At 36.5% G+C, this 20,355-nt stretch overlaps 1 protein-coding gene across 1 annotated transcript in view; it reads left to right on the top strand.

Annotated features, from left to right (window-relative positions):
- Positions 1–3,324: 3,324 nt before the first annotated feature.
- Positions 3,325–20,355, top strand: part of SLC1A3 (solute carrier family 1 member 3) — a 65,374-nt gene continuing 48,343 nt past the window's right edge. The window contains exons 1-2 of the mRNA XM_065860926.2: positions 3,325–3,536; positions 5,126–5,397. Coding sequence (XP_065716998.1) covers positions 5,217–5,397 — 181 coding nt within the window. The 5' untranslated portion in view covers positions 3,325–3,536; positions 5,126–5,216. The remainder of the gene's footprint in view (positions 3,537–5,125; positions 5,398–20,355) is intronic.

Below are 20,355 nucleotides of genomic sequence, written 5' to 3'. Positions count from 1 at the left end.
AAAGTATATTTTTCATATTTGGCTGTCCAAAAGTGAGGTATTTGTCAAATGCCACTGTGATAAACAGATCTGAAAATAAACAAACACCAAACCTCAACTTCTTATACTCATTTTATCATGTTCAAGAAAACAAGCACCAGTCTCAAGGAAAAAAAAAAAAGCCACATTCACTAACTTGTGTGGATTAAATTTGGCCTCTTAGAGACTCAGTTTTTTCATTGGTAGAGCAAGGTACAATGGTAATTAACAGTTCTAAGCTCGATTGGGCCTTGCAAGGGGATAATACATTTTTTTATTTTGTCCAAATGAATTGAAGACTGGGGACATACTGTCATACCGTTTACCATGAATAAACATATTCTTTCACAATAATTTTATTCCAATTTTGCCATTGTGGTTTCAGCAGTACTTCACTGAGCTTCCGCCTAGAACCGCAAAACTTCAAAGATTCAGCCAGTATTAATTTATAGTGCTGATTTATTAATGTGAAGATGGGCTTACTTTAAATGTTAAAACACTTATTTCAGCTGGCATCCATGCACTTTCATGCTAGATTTATTACTATCCGGAAAATGAAATGGTTGTACAATTTCTTGCTTCATTTCCACTTCTTACATTTGCTACAACTGACCTCCCTGTGTTTTCATTTGATAGCTCTAGTCAGCTGAAAAATAACAATACTTTGTGTTTGAACAGCAGCTTCCACTCTAATACCTTTGCTTATTTTACAAAGGCCCTCAGATACTTTGTGGACATGCAAAGTACATTTATTGACTGACTTTGTTACCCACAACCAAACAGGGCTTGAGTTTACCATGATGTGTGATTTCAGGTGGCTGAACCCACAGTGCCTGTGAGGATGAGGTTCAAGTTAAAACCAGTCCTTACCCTACACTTGCATTTCCCTGCTTTACAAGCCACCTTGTCAATGAAGGGCTGAAAATGAAACCCAAAGCACAAATTAGAGTGCTGAGCTAATGTAACAGCACAGACAGGCTCATCAAGGTCTTAGGTCATTGCTTGTTGATTTAAAACCAATCCAAAACAAAACACAACCCTGAAGCATGTGGAAATTATTTTGTTGATGTAAAATTGGCGGTAACAGTAATGACTGCTGCTCTGTGCTACTCTTTAAAACATAAGAATGCTTTTGTATATTCTTATTGTTGGCTGATAGAATCTAAAGCCTACAATATTTCTAGCAACTTTCAAGTTGCTCTTCCTAGAAACGAACAATAATACTGAAAATTATGGATAGAAGCATTTTAGAAGCATTTTAAATTTATCCTAGTCCTAGCATTAAATACTTTATACTACATCTGTTAAAACTATTGCATATTTTAAAGGAAAGTTCAGTGCATTGTAATTTCAAATATTGCATGGTGACACTGTAGTATGAACAGTGCTATCCAGGCACATCTAGAATACATGTTTATTGTAACATAAAGGATAATACTCTTTATATAGTATAGTTACCTTATATCACCATCAAAGCCAAAATCAATAAAAGAAAGGGGTATTAGGAGAGAAAGGAGGGAGTAAAAAAGATAAAAAGAAGATGTTGAACAAGAACATGTCAGCAATGTGTAATAATGCCTGTTGCTCACTGAGAGCTAAAATAGAAGTATGACCGCTAAGTTGTATAACTGCTCATTGTCTATTTTCATTTTGTCTCAGTGAACAGCTAATTCTCTCACAAGATTATCCTCATTTCTTATAGACTCCGTTATAAATGAAAGTGTGAAATGATGATATAGTTTTGGATCACCTCATTTGGGGCCTGACCCCTCTCCCATTAAGAGAACTGGAAGATTACTATTCATATGAAAAGAGGGCAGAAAGAAGTCCTTATCTGGGAGGTTTCACAGAAAGCATGCCATACTCCCAAAAAGAAAGATCAAACAAGCAGATCACTACAGGCCAAAGGTCATTTAAGAGGTCAGTTCCCATTTCCAGGAAAAATAGTGAAAGTATTTTAAAACTGCACCATGAAAAATAAGAATGAGATAGACTTTTGAGCTTTCAGGTAGGAGAAAATACAACATGTGTTTCTATCATTGCAACACAAGCTGTCAACATTTCTTCTTGCTTTTTAAAGCAAGTTAATAACTTGATTTAGATGCTTACTCTCTTTCTTAAGTTAGATAACTAAGATCAAGATTCCACAGTACACAGTTCAATCTCTAACCTACATTAATCATGAGTAAGTTTGCATTATACTGAAAGATAATTTTTCTCTAAATTATACGTCATTATCTGAAGCACATTTAAAGTAGAAAACACTTTAGCAAAACCATAACTGTGGCTTTGTGGTGGTAACACTACTCATAATTTTATTTCATATCTATTTTTGTGTTTCTAAGACATAAAATTATTTCCGTACATTTCAAATAGCTTTCCGGGGGAAAAAAAATACAGAAGACATATAATCTATAAACCAATGTCTTAAATTATATGTTTAGGATGAATGTATATAACTTTCCATTTACAATATGTGTTCATCTTGTAAGAAAATACAGTTTAAAATCTCGTTAAAGATGCACTGAAATATAATTATTATTATATTATTTAAACAGACTTTAGCAATATTTCAAATGAAAGTCTTTCTCCAAAAAGTGAAAGAAGGTCTTTGGGAATTCCCCTGCCTCTACTCTGCAAACATCTTTTCAATAGTACAGACTTTTAAAAGCTAAAAAAACCTGAAGGCCACTTATTTTCTAAAAGTGGATGTTTCATGCTTTTCCCTTCATCATTCATTCCATGCTATTGAAACAGGCTGAATGGGGCTTAGTACCAGTGAACTTAAATTGCTAAACAAGAGGCAAGTCTCATCATGTGTTTTGAATATCTACAAGAAACATGCAAAGAATTACAGCTCATTATGTTTTTCTCTATTCTTGATAATGCTCCAGTTGCTTCTGAAAGATATGTGTAGTTCCCCACCCTGGGAAGAGTAGATCATGAGTAACTGTCTTTAAGAAATAGAAAATAAGTGATGGCCTCACACCCTCTTGGTAGAAGAAACTAACATGGTTTACATATTTTACCACGTATTTTAAAAAGCACAGGGATAGTGTTATGCAATTATGTTTAGGCTTTTCAGATTTCCAGTCTGGAGAATGTAATGAAGAAGTGCCCCAGCCTTCCCTGCTCTGTGTGTGTGTGTATCTTTAAATTCTGCCTGAGTTCTGATTTTGCATTTCTAACGAAGTTGAACTGACAGAGCGTGAAAGTGGTCTAAAAGGAAAAACAAAGAAAGTGACCCAGCTTTCACTGTGCCAAGACTAGTCAATATTCCAGCAGCTCAGCTTTCCCCTCTCTTCTGATGTGTTTCTGTTTTTTTCAGAGCGGGGTTGACAGTCTCCTCCCCTTTCCTTAAGTTACTGCCATAGTAAGTTGCTGTATTCCGGAGCACATGCGGATTGTCAGTTTTCTCTCTCCCGCTCGCTCAGCTGTGCAGCTCCGTTTTATTAGCTGGGAAAACCCCCACCCGATCTATCACCACCGTGTTCTTAGGGCACTGAAGATCTGAAAAGGTGAGCCGATCGTTTCGTTTGGTGGATTTTTAATAAGAAGTCTGAATTTTTCACTCTCTGCCTTTGTATGTTACTTAATGTAATGATCCTTTTAGCTGTACCCTTCTCTTTTCTTGATCTCAATGTAAGTCATAACGGCCAGATTCGCTGCACTAATCATCTTGGAAAGAAAAACCACTGTGAACGGTGCTGTTGTTTTTTCTTTTTTTTTTTTTCCAAAATTAATTGTTTTGAAAAAAATCCTGCATGCACACAGTAATCATGTCCAAGATAGAATACTTACTAATTTAAATATCTAGCTCAGTCTCAGAATGTTTCCATTTTGTAAAGAAACAAAGCATATAGCATTTTGTTAAAATTCTGAGAGAATATTGCACTGGAGTGTCAATCTTGAAACATATGGTAGAAGCAGTGATCAAATCCCATCAAAGGAATTTGTTACAACATGGCATCTCCTCTGAAACATGCTGTTTGAAAACCCTGTGAATTTATATTCTAAGTGCTTTCTTTAAAAAGGTATCTAGGAACTAGATTAAGGGAGTTGGACTGTAAATATATGTAGATGGAGAGAGATTTCAGTTGAAGCAACTAACTGTCCATTTATTAATTTCTCATTTCTTCATAAAAACATGCCTGTGTATTAACTAAGACTTCAGAAAACTGAATTTTCAGAGAATACCCATGTGCAGGCTCCATTATCAAATAAATTAATACCAAGCAGCCACCAAAAAAAAAATTCATCTTAAAAGGAAAAATGTTGACTTAATGAAGGATTTTTAACATTAAAACATTTTAAGTTTGAGGCAGTGTGTGATTTCTTAAAATCAGATTATATCCCCATAATTGCTGCCAGGCCAAGCTAAGCATTATTTTGCAATGTGAACTTGTATTACAGTCTGAAGTGACAAGCTAAGTGGGATATAACTTCTGATGTTTTACAGATGTGCTCTGAATAGTTTATACACTTCAAAGATGAATGTTATCAACATAAAACTGTCAAAGGCATATCTTCTAAATATCAGTTGGGGGATAAATAAACTATTCCTGCTGTGGTTTGCCATGTGAAAAAGAGTAATTCAGCCAATGCATTGAACCATTTAAAAACATCTGAAATGCAGAACATTTCAAATGTACCAGTTCAAGCAAAATATTTCTCTTCAGTGGTAAAAGTGAAGGTGAGCTAGATTTTTTTTTCAGATAATATGGGCCTGCTAAACAGATAAAAAAGAAGCCTGACAGTTTTATACATTATAGCACCTTAGGCTTTCACAAATTTTCCTAATTTTACATTAGTATATATCTAACAACTGAAAAAAAAGAAAGTTATTCATGGGTTTTACAGCATGACAGCAACTCAGGTTAATTTCTGCAGACACAGGACACATATCTGATCAGTTCATATAATTCCCACCGCAAAGAATTCTTTAGCAGTCATTGATGTGATGTATCAAAAACTGCAATTAACAACTTGGATCCTACAAATAATACAAGTTTTACTGAAACACGAAGAATATTTGCTTCCATGTAAACATATGGCTAGTCATTTCTTTAAAATCTTATTGCAATATTTGAAATTTTTTGTCTTGCAGGTTTCACCAGCACCTCCCACAGCGAAGAGTCTTCCACTTTTCAGAGGGGATATTGACAGAAGTTAATTGTAAAAGAAAACCTGCAAAATAGATGACTAAAGGTAACGGAGAAGATCCAAAAACTGGAAGTAGGATGGAACGCATTCAACAAGGAGTCCGGAAACGTACACTTTTGGCAAAAAAAAAAGTGCAGAGCATAACAAAGGATGATGTTAAAAGTTATTTATTGAGGAATGCCTTTGTGCTCTTCACCGTTGTTGCTGTGATTCTTGGTGAGTAATTTGTTCAATAGGATCTCCAGTGCATTTGACAATGACAATTTGCCTGGGCGATTTGCATTACAAATGAGATCCCAAATTCTTCTGCAGTGATAAGAATGTTCTGGCTTGGAGATTTTTGGCTTTGACAGCTGCATGTTGAAGTTTAGGGAAGACGCATTTAAATTATTCTAGTGTAAAGGATCATTTTAATGAAGAAATTCAACTCCTCTTAAAGAGTCAGATAAAAAACTGAATTGAATTCTTTCAGTGAAAACTTTTTCTACCAAAGCCAGTTGCAGCAAAATGTTCAGGATGTAACTTTTATTTACCTGATCTATATATACACACGTATTAAAAACAAATAAACAAACAAAAAACAAAACCCCACCTTGCTATGACAATTAGAAGTCCACAATGAATGAAGTGAAATTTCTAGGCAAACGTATATATTAGAGCCTCAGTCTTTCCAGTTTTCCCTTGATAAATGCAAAACAATCAAACTTAAGTACAAGCTTACACTCTCTCAGTCACTCACAATCTTACACCTGCATCTTTCAGATGGAATTGGGGCAACAATAGCAATGTTACTTATTCAAATGACCACAAGATAACACCTGACTACATGCCTTTTTAGAGTATATGGAGAGGAATCCAGAACATCAAACAGCATTTTGATTTGGAATGCACCAAAATGCAAATTTAAAATACTGCTACACATTTTGAATTTACATTAGAAAGTGAATCTTCTGAGAAAAACATACAATTTTTAAAATAAATTTGCCTTTATATGTTTAAGTGTTCACTTTTGGTAATTTTCCTTTAACTACAGCTTTTCTAAATGACACCGTATGTTTAATGAAATATCATTCTTTAGAGCATGAGCAGGAACAGTATGTCTTTACTGAACTACTTTAATTTATATTTTAAATTAATTAGAAAATAAAAAACTGCAAATCTGCTCATTAAAATCTGAATGTTAACACTTAAAAATAAGGGTGCATATCCTACACCTGTGTAGGCCCTAATGTCCTTGATCATGCTATTCCATATAAATCATCATGCTATTTTTCTACAGCTTTTTTAGGAATTCATATCTTAGGGCTTTACCATTATTGTTGCTTGATACCACATCTGCAGGGTTATTTTACATTAATTTCAGGTCTGATGGTCTTTTTCTGGGAGAAAATTAGACAATTATATTAATTCACATATTGATTAAAAAAATACTTTGTTGCTATAACAGAAATGCCAACCTCTCATATTTATCAACAGTATTTGATCACAAGTACTTTTAATTCCTAAATATGTACGTGTTCAACGCAAAAACCCCATTAATATCAGGGATAAAAAATTAGGGGATTTTATCTACAATGGTCAGGAAAGGCAGAACAGATGAAGCAGATTTTGAAACACTATCCAGCCTCAAAGGAATGCAATTCTTAGATTGTCTCCTGTCTATACTGCACAAGACCCACGTGCTCTTGCAATTTTTTCGCTGTCGTCTACCTCCACTGTGACTCCTATAAATTTGGCAATGTGAGAACAGGCATGTGCGTTGGACAAGTGTTTTTACTGTTATTGCAAGTTCCAATTAGCTTTAGACGACTGGGGACAAATGTCTGCCCACAGCTCCACTACCACCTACAGCAACCAGTAAGGCTGGAACACAAGTTGGAGAACTAATGAAAATGTGCAGCTGCCAGCTGCTCCAATTCCATGTATGAACCTATAGAACATATCTGGCCTAACACATGGAAAAAAGTCTTCACATTACAATGATTGAATACTCCAAAGTTTTCTCAGATTCCTTATTTGTGGTGTAACTGTACAGTACATATGTATGATTAGAACAGTGAGATCACAGCTCATAAAAGGTAAGACTAGGTATTTTTGAGAGTTTTGTGCTGTTGTGGGGAAATTCAGAAGGAGGGAACAGTTGGTCAGAGTTTGGAAAAAACTCACTGGTTGAACTCCATCTGTCCAGTTTGGCAAAGACTAAATTGTTATAATCTCTCAGTTGTTTTGTGATCTGTGGAAAATCAGATGGTGGGCTTAATCCCTTTTCTAGCAGACAGTAATCAACATTGTGAAATTAACCCACTAATTAGCACTGCTGGCTGTCTCATCAGAGATGCTTGGATGTGAGTGTAGGGGGAAACCAAACTATACTCAGGCCAGGGTTGAATCATTTACAAGAATTGAGTCTTCATGGTCTCTGTAATCTAAACAGACAGATGACATCAGTTTTTAGGGCTGACACAACAGCAATTTTCATAAAGACTGAACTCAGGAAACACAAAGTTTTAGCTTTAAAGGGAGCAGCATTTCTTCAGAAACATTTGTTTCAGGCCTCTTTTGTTAAGGGACTGACATGAAAAAGCCTATTTAATAGAGCATTTCCATTTTCCTTGCTGAGCAGGATGGGTGCTGGTAGAGGTTAAGTGGATAGGATCATATGTCTTAATCCAGTTTCAGGACTGTAGTTCATAAAAGGCACTTGAGTTTATGTCTGTCTAAACATGCATTTTATTTTGAAGTGAATAGCTGCAACATGCATTTGTTTGTGTTGTATACTGATACTTTGCAGAGTAGAGATTTTCTGGCACTCATATAACAAGGAGAAATACAGACACCATAACTTCTGCTGTTACTCTGATTCTGAACTGAATTCTAACCTAAATTCATTAGCTACTATCATACAAGTTGAATTAATCTTTAAAAACCTAATGATGAAGTTATAATTCATGTTGATAATTACTTAGCACTGTTCTCCATTTCCCAGAAACCCCTCGAAACATCCTTCTGACTTCACATTCTGCATAGGTAGGATCTGTCTAGCACATCATCATTATCATTCTTGTTGCTGTTTTTAGCGAAATTTGAACTGTTGTTAAGCCCTCTGACAAACTTTGAGAAAAGCATGGCCAGTGAGTTGTGATGCAGTTTTTCAGATTCTTCTAGTACACCAAGAAATATTAAACAAGTTCTTTGCACTGGATCTTGGCAAGAGCCAATAAATGAGAACAATTATGTGAGGTGAATTTGAAAAGCTGACCACTGGTAAATTCAGTGTGTCATGATGACCAGGAACAATTTAAGGTAGGCTAGAGGTCGTGGTGGTTCATGCAAAATCTGCAGGAAGTCTTAAGAACTTTGAAGTGCTAGCCAAATTACTGGCAAAATCTCAGGCAGTGCCCCCTCTCCCACGCTACTTAGCTCCATCATCCTGCCCTCAAAATGCCTTCCTTTCAGATCCTCTTCCTTCAGTAGATGGTCTTGATTCTCTGCTACTTACCTCCCATTTTCCAAAAATGCCACAGGAGCCCAGACTTTACTCTGGCAGGGCTCCTAAATGCCAAGGAATCTCCTGTGGATTCTCAACTTGTACGGAAGGAAAGATTGAGACACACAGAGCTGCTAAGCAGACATCCTGAGAAGCTGTTCACAGAGAAATACGCTTTTAATTGAGGGGGTCAGTGAAGTAGAGGAAGGTTGTGGAGCAAGTACTATGAAAATAAGTTTCTGCATATATATAAAACCATTATAGCTGCAAATCATTAGTTAAAATCCCCTTTACAGTGCTGAAGCTATCTGCTGCAGCTATCCCCTGGGACATTAAAGGGGGATGGAGATGGATCCAGTTCTGATTTGTGGCTACCTGACCACCGAAGGGAGCACAAGACTGGTTGTGTCATGGAACCAAATCTTCTGTAATTGCAGGCAATAGATGTGAAACGTAGACAGGCCCATACAACATCTGTTTTACAACAGCACGCACCATATATAAGATTCCAAAACTTTCCAACATCTTTACAAAAAAAAAAAACAAACTTGTTAGAAGTACAGAAAGAAGACAGGAGATATGAAGGTATGGCCAATGTCCCTACATCCCCTAAAAAAGCAAAGAGTTGAATAAAGCCTGCAGATGATCCTTCATTATAAGGAACATAAAAACCACACAAAACCCCAAAAATGTTTGAACAGTGAAAAGCTGTGCAGAGTAGCAGATTCTCTTATCTCAACACACTTCTGCTCTGAACATTAGTTTAAAAGGAGTCCTAAGAGGCACAAGTCTGTAATACACAGGTAGAGAGAATCCTGGATAACACCTACTCTTGTGTGTTGAAGTGACATCTTTTCTGCTACTGGTAGGCCCTCTGTATTCACAGAAGGCTGAAGCTGACATACCCAGAGAAGGGTGTTTGACCCCATCACACGCTGACAATGAACAAGATGACAGTGCCTAAGGCAGCCTTGGTAAAATTTGCATGAGAACAAAGCAAGGACCTATCGATCACTACAGGACAAACAGCTGTAAGAGGTGAGTCCTAGGTGAGGGAATAGTTAAAGAGAGAAATGTGACACCAGACAACAAATTAATATATATACAAGAAAACCAGGGTAGTTTGTGAACAGCTGAGGAAAAATTAATTCGACTTATGCTGAATTCAGAGGCTTCCTCTGTCCCAATGCTCTCTTAAAGAACCTGCCCAGCACAATTGCTTTCTCACTGAGTGACAAAACCTTACTAAGTAATATTCTGAAAAAACTACTGAGCAAAACCTCAATTCTTTTGAAGTTAATAAATAGTTATTATTTTGGAAAGAAAATAAACAAACAAAGAAAACAAAAAAAAAAAAAAAAACCACACAAGAAACCAAACAAACAAAACATAAATAGGCACTGTACGAGCCAGAGCAACACTAACTTAAACACTCAAAAGAGATGATCCTTTTCAAAAGGGAGAAAAAGTATAGAAATACAAAGAAATTTAATTCTGCTACTGAGTAGCCAGTAATAAAAGTCGCATTGTGAAATACAAACAATATGCTCTTTCAGCAGTTACTTCAAAAATAAAATGTTGTTAATTTATTGTCACTATCTTAATTTCTTACTGTGCACTCCGGTACTACTGAAATGAAACAGCACTGGTTGTTGGACTGCCATTCGTGGCACAGAGTAAGAACAATAAACTTGGCTACTTTGCAAATCACAATTGTGCATTCTAGAGACAGCAGCTGTGTATACATGCATCGTAAAGGTAAAAAAATGTGCTATATATAGGCTTATTACCTTCATATTTCCTCTGAATTATCAAATCAGTGGAACTGCAAAGTGGTGCTCAAAAGTAGTATGCCTGAGTGGTCATAAAACAATCCAGAGAAACACGCATTCACTAAACTCTTCATACAGCTTGTAAAAAGGAAGATGAGATTCTCGAAAGTCTCTCTAGAAATTTAATTTAAATTCATTTATGTAATACCACATCTTGCAAAGCAGATTTCAAGGCTGTCCTGGGTGCAATGCAAGAGAGTAACTGCATGAGACATGTAAGATGTTTATATGGTTTCTCAGAGATTTTACAAGAAAATTGTCTGAATGTTAGTACACTATTGCAATCATGCTATCAAGAGATATGTAACAGAAGAATTAGTGGGTATCTCAAAGGCTGTCAAAGAAAATTTTGTGTTGAGCATCAAAGAGAATTAAAAAGACATTTCAGCAGTAAATGAATTAGTATTAGTTCTTGCCAGTCCTTTCCACTTGTCGGTAGGCATGTACCATAGTCACTATGGTGACTGCAAAGCAGTACAAACTCATAAGCTAGGTGCCAGTGATTCATATACTGAGTAAATGTTTAACATTGTTAGATTCTTACTAGCACACCCTAGCTATTGTACAGCTAGAATGAGTTGTCACCTGCACCAGAAAGCGTTTTAGTTAGCCACAATGAAGATGTAGCCAAAGACGGCATGTTCAGCTGTTTATGAATTCCTGAAACTTTCATCCATGTGGCTTAAATTTCTCACAGATTCTAGAAATAACCAGGTATCTGAAAGTTTCCAGGGACTTTATGGTAATGAAGAAAAAAAATATTTTTATAAAATACTTCTATTTTTATGTAAATCTAGATAAAGTGCATTTGTAAAAGTATACAAAAAGATACAATATTTAAAAGAGGTAAATAAAAAGACTAGATTGTCTGGATGTTAATAAGACTGGCAAAAAAGTAGCATATAAATGCAGGTGTTGTGACAGTTTTTAATATAACAACAATTTCTACATCAGCAGCTGAAAGATATTGACTTTTAAATTTTTTCATGCCTTGTTAAAAAAGTATATAGTCTGGAACCACCAACTGCATAACACAATCCATGCAGCCACATTAGTTTTATGGTTCTTTAAGACAGCATTGGGATAGAGACAGCCTCTGAGTTCAGCATAAATATAATTATTTTCTCCTCAGCTGTCCCCTAAACTGTCTTGATTTTCTTGTATATATCCATACAAAGGAAATTTATTTTGATGATAGATTTTTAAGGCATTTTTTAACAAGAGGGGGAAATAATTGGTCCAGTGACCTTTAAAAAAGTGAAAAGAAAAGCAGTTAAAAACAGGAAAAGAGTCAAAGAAAACCAGAATGGTAACAGGAGAATCAGGAGGATAACGAATATTACTGTTACTCATATTTTGTGGTTGTTCTCCCATGTCCTTTCTCTTAGCAGCAGTTACGTTTACCTTTTGAATTCTTGTTCAATTATGAATATTGAAGAAATGCATTTTCTTCCTTGAAACTTGATGTGTGTGTGTATTTTGTACTGTCATGGATAGAAGATCATAAATGGAAATCAGCCTTAAAGTTACAAAGTGTGTGCATGCTTCTCAGCAGGTACTGTAACTTGACAAAACTGAAAACTAATTTATTCAAAAAAGTCTATAGAAGATGGGGCTGAAGTGTTAAACATTATTTACACTGAAATATAAGTTGGTCCTTTAAACTAGTGAATGCTCTGGTTTTACTATTCATGAGTACTAAATTAAAAAAAAAAAAATAATAATAATAAGAAAATTACCTTTGTATGAGTATATTAGGACCATTAATCAGGGAATTCCTGGGAATACTAACCAAAGGCAGTTCATAGATAAGGCTACTGCATGTATTTTGATGTTTTTTTAAATAATTTTTACTTGGGACACACATGAATGTGCAATCTAGTCCTTCAAAGCCTAAAACATAAGCAAAGGAAGTTGCGTGTGGAATCCACATCTCAGAGCTGGTGTCTTTTTAATGCATGAGCAGCAGCTAGGAGACTTGAAAGAGTAAACCTGCATGTCCACAAGCTAAGTATATAACTGCCCAAAACTTGCCAGGAGAAAAACAAACAGGTTTGCATTCCTACTCCCACTCTTTTCTGAGTGAGTCAGGACCACACCAGGTATTTTCACCCAGTCAAGATCCAGAAGCACAAGAGCCCCCACCTTGGGAATGGTTTCAGCAGCACTGGAGGACCTGGCTTGCTCCTTTTACTTTCAAAAGACAAGTTACAGAAGGATGTAATTCCACCTTTCCTTTCAAAGTTGTGTCATCGAGCAGGAGGAAATGCAAGATTTCTAAAGACAAATATATATGCCAAGAGAACAAAAGGAGGCATGATGTTTCAACCTAATGGCTGAAATATTCATCTACAACAGGGAGCCCCAGGCTGTGAAGTAATTCTTTGGGTAAGAACAGCAACACAGGGCATCCCAAATCCAGGTGATTCTCTGCATGCATGAGTCATGTTGAGCTTCTAGATTCCCAGGACTCAGCCTGGAATTAGGCAAATAGATGTTTAGGTCGTGGCAACTCTGAGAAAAAGAAACAAGAACAGGGAGAAGTGAGGGGTCTTCCAAAACAAACAGAGAAGTGCCCATTAACTTTATAGAGTTTCAGAGCTAAGCTTTTTTTATCTAGAAGGACTTTGAAGGTCACAATTTGGTCTCAAGTACTTACTATGTAACTAAGTACTGTTCCAGGTGCCAGTTTCCCTTTGCCATTTTTGTGACCTTTAAGATAGGGAAATTCTACCGTTCTGAATAACACCTAACAGTGAGAAGAGAGGTATCATAACCCATATGGAGGTTACATCTAAATTAATCCTCTATCCTTCAGATGAGCTAACTCACAAGAAGTTATGAATGAGACCTCTTTTTTAATCACCTGAAATAAAATGTTTTTGGAAATTCATGTGTTGAGAGAGGCCATTGACCAGCAAACTAAATAGATGGAAGGTCATGTTAAAGTTTTAGGGATGAAGTGGCCCAACTTACAAAGCATCGTAACTATCTTTTTAAAAAGATGGCAACATGATTCCATGAATTTCAGTTCTGAGCCTGATTTCCTTATCAAAAGAATTCACTGAACGAAAAATGCAGCATAAATAAAAGGTTCCAGTAATGCTTACAACTGATATGGCAAAAGTCCTATATTCTACAACAGGAAATGCAGTCTGTCCAGGTTGTTTGCATGTGTCACTAAAATACTGGATAAAAAGATTCCTTAAAATCTTTTAACAAAGTCTGCCACGTGAGTTATGTTCCATGACCCTAACAGTTTTGGCATAGGCATATCTTGATTCAACAAAATACTTAAACCTCAGTGGCAAGCATCTCATTTACACATTTAGGCTATCAGTAATAAGCTAAATTAACAGGTGGTTTTGTAGGAACAAAAAGTTGGGCTACCTCCGTAGGGATATGAATGCATAATTTGAACACCCCACAAACGATGGAATAAAACTGCATATCAAGGAAACCAAGCTTACAATGAACTGTTTTGTAGTGTATTTCTAAGGTGGAATCAAAAACAAAACAAAACAAAACAAAACAAATTAAAACAAAAACCAAAACAAAACAAAACAGAGACAACTGTCAAGGTCTAACCTTCTAATCTCAGGCTTTCTGTTAAAATACGTTGGAAGTTCTTCAGAGAACTCTGTTTTCAGAACATACTTGCACAAATTTCTTGGCATGGGAGGATCTCCGTCTCATTGACTGCAATTCCTTATTGTTTCTGTACTGTGGAAAAGACAAAATAATATGGATGAGCAGCTGGAACAGTATTAGAGAAACACAGAATCCAGTGCTGTTACGGACTATGTCAGCTTCCAGTGGCGAAAAAAACAAGAAAGAAAGAAATGTAAAGTCAAGAAAGGAACTATGTAAACTTTAAGAGAGCAGTTTTTTTATCTGTTGGGAACTATTCTTTATGGGAGTAAAAAACTTAACATTGGTCAAAAAAGGTGAAGCAGCAAAGTAAACCTAGGCATGAAACAATCAGTTACCAGAGTAACTTTGTAAAGCACCGAGTAGTACAATAATTCTAAATAATACTTCACAAAACAAAATCTGACACATATTGTGAGTGTCTGATTTCTTTATATGCATAGTAAGAGAGTTTTCCTGAATTTTGATGGAATTATTTGGGGGTTTTTTTTGGCATAAAAAGTATTTTTTCTATAGCTCAGAGACTAAAAAGAGTACATAAACTAGGAATAGTTTGTCTTTCAGTAAAGTCTTCTGTCTGAGGGTGAAATCAGGAATAATGTCCCCATTCCATAAAGAACAGTCTGCTTCAGTGCCAGCAATGAAAACTACTTTCATTTCATATCCTCTATAAATGCCCTGCTATTTCTTGTCTTATAAAAAATAACAAAATGGAAATAGAATACAAGAAATAAATACTGAAACAGAACAAGGAAAATAGGAGGAAAATGAGAAAAAAAAATTAAGTCAGAGAAGTATTAGTTGGATGAAAAGAGAACAATCTTTTGGACATGTTCTCAAAGGAAGAAAATTACCTCCTAATTGGGGACGAAGGGCAAACGCACCAAATAACAACAGACAGAAGGGCAAAAAAATAGTCTATGGGTGTAACACTGGAGCCAAGAAGTAGCAAAGGACAGACTTCAGAGATTTTTTTTGAGAAACTTTTTAGTAGTACTCAAATGCTGTTATATCCTCAGATTTGATATAAGAAGCATCCCAGTTTACGTAGTACCTCATAAAACTGGGATTTTACTCATTCCTTAGTTACATCAGTTCTTCCCTACAGCTTCAGACTCCCCATTCCAATCCAAGGAGGAGCTGCGCCTGCAATTAAAGACAATGTGCAAGTGCCCAGCCATAGCTGTAAAGGTGTTTTAATAGTTCAGGCACCTCCAGAGTTAGGCAGTAGTAGGTAGAGGTTTTGAGTGTCTTAATTTTGAGCTGCAAACTATGTGCCTATGTATCTATGTTAATCGAGCTCTAGATGTCCATAAAATACATAAATATTATAAAATGCCTATGGAACTTTGCAAATTGTAACTGAACAGTGACGTTAGCAGTCTGGTCTGGGATTTTTGGAAGTAATAGCTCTCACTGGATAAAGCACATCTTCAGGCTCAGGTTCAAGAGACAGGTGTTCCCGGTGCACAGTGTAGTTCTGTGTCTCTTTAGTACAGCTGAGAGCACCCTGGCACTCTCGTGTCATCTAAGCAAAGGCAGCACACTGATTTCTCTTCTGACACAGGCAACAATTCTTTGACATCAATGTAACTATTACTTAACTATATATTTGCTTTTCTCTGAATGCGTCTCTTTTTACAGCCTTAGAATTCTGTCTAGGTGGACTTGGAGGCTTTTTTGCCTGGTATTTTCTGATCTTTCACAGCTTAATTGGGGTAGAAGTTTCAGTTAAATTGCTCGATGTCTGGAAGACTTGGGGAGCCCTAGGGTGCATGTATGCATGCACAATATACTCTGCATTATGTGGGTAATGACTTTAACACCATGAGAAGATGTCAGGCCTGCCACAAAACAGTATATACCATCCACAGCTACCATGGGTAGTCCACTTGTACACAATAAGTATTGTGCATCATGACCAAAGTAGATATCTGTTTTATATACAGACAAACCAGATTGTTTTTCACCAGAGAATTGTCAATAAGTTGTAAGATACTACTTTGCTGCTAGAATCATCCCATATAACAAAAAATCATATAATTGGGATGTTCTGGATCCCAATCAAACCTAGGATATCTGGTTTTTCTGTGGTACTTCTCCCATGATTCCCCTCATGTTATCTCTCAAGAAAAGGAGAGATAACTGTTTGTGTCCAAATTAACCCATGGCGCACTTCGATATAGCCACCTACAAGAGCTACTTGCAGCACAGGTCCTAAAGCTCTCTACAGCACTGGCACCATCCAGTTGAAAGGGAAGAAACATATCACACGAAAACATATACACCTATACAGGTGAGATTCACTGCTGGGTCTCTCTCAAGTGAGAGCTGTAGAGGAATAATAGCTAGTATATTAAGCCAACTGATACTTGGTCTTTTTCAGATGTGAAACAGAGAAGAAAGTTCATGTGGAAAACTTTAGCTCTAAACTCTGCCTTAGAAAAAGACAATTAAAGGAATTTTAAGCTACCAATTAGCTCGAATTCTGGATTGCCATCGGAAGAGTAATTGATAAGATTTCTTAAGGGTATGATTCTGTGATTGACTAAACCAGTCCTACTTCTGTCCCTGGCTGCGCATTTCCATCCTCGAAGGCTTGCTTTCCTCCCTTGCCATCGCAGCAGCACCATCATCACCTAGCACACCAGTAAGCCTGTGCAGGGAACTAGTCTGGCAGAAAAGTGACCCAATGAAAATAGTTCCTCCCTGGTTTAGCTCCCATATGAACTCATCTCAGTATCTCACAAGTACAAGTAAGGAATCTGGGTGAGTCTAGTTTAGAGAAAAGGAGTCTGAGGGGGGACCTCATTTCTCTCTACAGCTTCCTGAAGTGAGAATGTGGAGATGGAGGTGCTGAGCTCTTCTCCTTGGGGATCCAGTGACAGGACACGTGGGAAAGGTTCAAAGCTGCATCAGGGCAGGTTCAGACCAGACATGAGGCAGCATTTCTTTACAGAGGGGGTGGTCAAAAACTGGAACAGGCTTCCTGTAGAGGTGGTCAATGCCCCAAGCCTGTCAGAGCTTAAAGGGCATTTGGACAAGGCTCTTAATAACAGGCTTCAACATTTAGTCAGCCCTGAAGTGCTCAGGCCATTGACTTGATGATAGTTGTAGGTCCCTTCCAACTTTCCTGTATTCTATTCTACTCTGTCCTATTCTAGTCCATTCCATTTTATTCTATAAAAAAGAACAGCTTAAACTGTAGTATCTTCCTGGCTACAGCAATTTGGTGCTCTCCTCAGTACTATTCCCCTCAGTTTGAGCCCATGTGTGCCCTTCCTCACCTTAGTTATTTGCCTATCACAGGACATGGACAAAACAGCCTTCAACTGTTTGTCCTGAACCAAGGGCATTTCTTGGATATTTTTGGAATGGAGACTCATAAAGTGCTCTTTAGGTTTTCCATCAAATATACTTTGTGTGAAGGACCTTTAAATAGGGTCATAATTTTACACCTTTAGGATAAAAAAGGTCAAAGAGCAGTAAGTACAAAGGCAGTACTGATGACCATAGAATACAAGAAGTAGTTCTCAAATTCTTAGAAGTAGTAACTCCGCTGCAGCCCTAAATTAAATGGAGTAAAAAGAAAAAAAAGTAATTAGTTAGCTACTAAATAATTAGCATAATATGATACAATTTTAAACATAAAATTAGTAAAAGTAACAAACAAACAAAAGGCACACACAAAAAAAAAAAAAAAAAAAGAAAGGAAAAAAAAAAGTCTGCCATAGTACTTAGGTATTGAATATTTAGGTTAGACAAAACGGCTTCAAAGGGAACATACTGCCCTACCTGCATAAGGAAAACCAGAAAGTAAGGAAGAAGTGGGTGATACACAAGGTGGGTGAGGGTGCGGGAAAGGTTCAATATGAAGTTACAGAGAGAAAAAGATGAAAATCAAAAGCATACAAGGGAATTGGTGAGTCTGTGGTTCTTGTGGCAAGCAAAAAAAGTGTTTGTGATTTTGTCGGCAACTTGAAGTATTTCTTATCACTAGAGGAGTTATTTACCTGTTTGTCCCAAGTAAATACAGTTGCGGCCTTATCTGAAACTGGTTCTTGGAAGTAAAGGTGTCAGAACAAAATTTTAAATTAAGCAGACATGAATGACCCAAAGAACAGCACCACTCATTCTAGAGCTCTGCAGGAACGTAAGAGCAAAATGGCTGTGCAGCTAACAAAAATATACAATGTTCTATTAAACTGGTAGGAGCCTGTTTCTCTTACTGGCTCTAGTCCAACTTCTGTTACAGAACAAAATGTTATTTACTTGCTGGTTACAACGTTTTCTGAGAGAGCGCTATTAACAGCTGTTACTTTAGCACACCATTCTAACCTCGTTTAAGGTATTCTTTTCCAGTTACTATGAAGTTTTCTATTTCCTGGTGGAAAAGACGAAGTCCGTACCTCATCTATTAAAGAAAAGAATATTGATATAAACTGCGTTTAACAGTGTTTTGAAGATTTACTAGTAAAAAGCAGACGTGTATGTAAACCTTATTGGTGTGTTCTGTTTGAACTGGCAAGCACTAACATGGAAAAGGCAGCTCTTGGACTGTCATTAATATACCACCTATTAATTTCCCCTTCAAATATGCTTGAGTGATTTTTGATCAGTTAAAAAGTAAAACTGCTGGTTTTTTTTACTTTCTGTATGAAAATACAACCAAAAACATGGATATTTTAAAAAACATTACTTCCAAATAATGAAATGGCCTTAATTCCTGTGTTTCTGAAATAAGATATAGGCCAGAAGCTCATACAGATTCATTTTAAAAAACTGAGACATCACTGATTTAACAAAATTGCTGCTATTGTTCATTTAAAAACATCGTGCCAATTAGGAGCTTCTTTATTCTCTTTATTCTCTTAAGATTATGAATTATTTGAAGTAGTGAAAAAAAACCCAATCCTATCTCTTTATTAAATTTTTATATCTATTTATTCTGAGTAGGCCCAGGAGGAGGGTAGACTTAAGCTTTCCTAACATTCTTGTATGAACATTTACATCTTGGTAAAGCATCTGTCATCTTCTAACAGTTAAGGGCTTTTTGCTTGGTTGTTTTTTTTCACTGATATGGTGTTCTAAACCTGTGTGTAGGTGTGTTTAGTTCAGGGACTGCTCTGGTTGTTATCATGATTATCTGCAAATCAGGTTTTCCATAAATTTTACTATATCACTGACAAGAACACCTCAAAAATCTTTTTATAGGTCTAATCTGATTGATTTCTTCATTATGAACTACATAAGTTATTCAGCAATATGGCTCTGTCATACAACTATACAAATGTATAGAATTCAGCTCCTTAGCTTAAACAAGCACTAGTGATTTCTGGCCATAAAAAACCCAAAAAATTCCGTCAAGAAATCTACTCTTCCCTGCAGTGCAGGGATGGTACACCATTTACCATTTGAGAAGTCAGGGTCTGATAGCGTTGATTATAGTTGTTCTTTTCTGTTACAAAGGGTAGACAGAAACCTGCAAAACAGGTTGTGGGAGCTTGTTTCACACAAGGCTTTGTTTCATTACAGTTTTCAGAATTAATCAGAAACTTGAAACTTTTTCTGAGAAAGGCCACCTACAGTATTTAACCTTCTCAGTCTTGATCACGAAGGGTGCTAAGCACTACAACTCTTACCACACACAAGATGGATGTTAAAATACTGCACACCTTCCAAAGGTTTAGTACCTCCTACCAGGTCTTACTTCCCAGTTTTATTTTGATACTTCATCATTGTGTCTATCTTTACATGATCACTGTATACTGTTATCTCACTGTTTAAAACCCGTTAATGTTGTTTCTGAGAAGTGAATTTGAAGAAGTCAAAGCTACCTTGCCAAGTTCCATTTTCCTGTTTCAGGTTCATAATTTTTGTTGCTAAAAGCTTGTTGGACAGGATCTAATGCTCCATATCTAGGTATTTAAGCTCAGAGCCGATAATAAAGCTTGGTAAAGATTGGTAAAATCAAGCTCTTCTGCTTTCATTATCACTCACTACAATGAGGAAATGGTTTGCTCAAATTCCTATTGTGCTGCCAAGATCACTGTGTGAACACAACTAATTTTCTGAAGCATCTGTGAAACAGCTACTCCTATACCTATTTTACAAGTAGGCAAACTGACTCAGAGAAAGGTTCTTATGGGTCAGGCATGACTGCATATAGGTGTATAGCAGTACTAAGATTAAGGCTGAAGAATT

The sequence above is a fragment of the Patagioenas fasciata genome, chromosome Z, assembly GCF_037038585.1.
Source record: "Patagioenas fasciata isolate bPatFas1 chromosome Z, bPatFas1.hap1, whole genome shotgun sequence".
Classification (NCBI taxonomy): domain Eukaryota; kingdom Metazoa; phylum Chordata; class Aves; order Columbiformes; family Columbidae; genus Patagioenas; species Patagioenas fasciata.
This window is presented reverse-complemented; position numbering and strand designations above follow the sequence as displayed.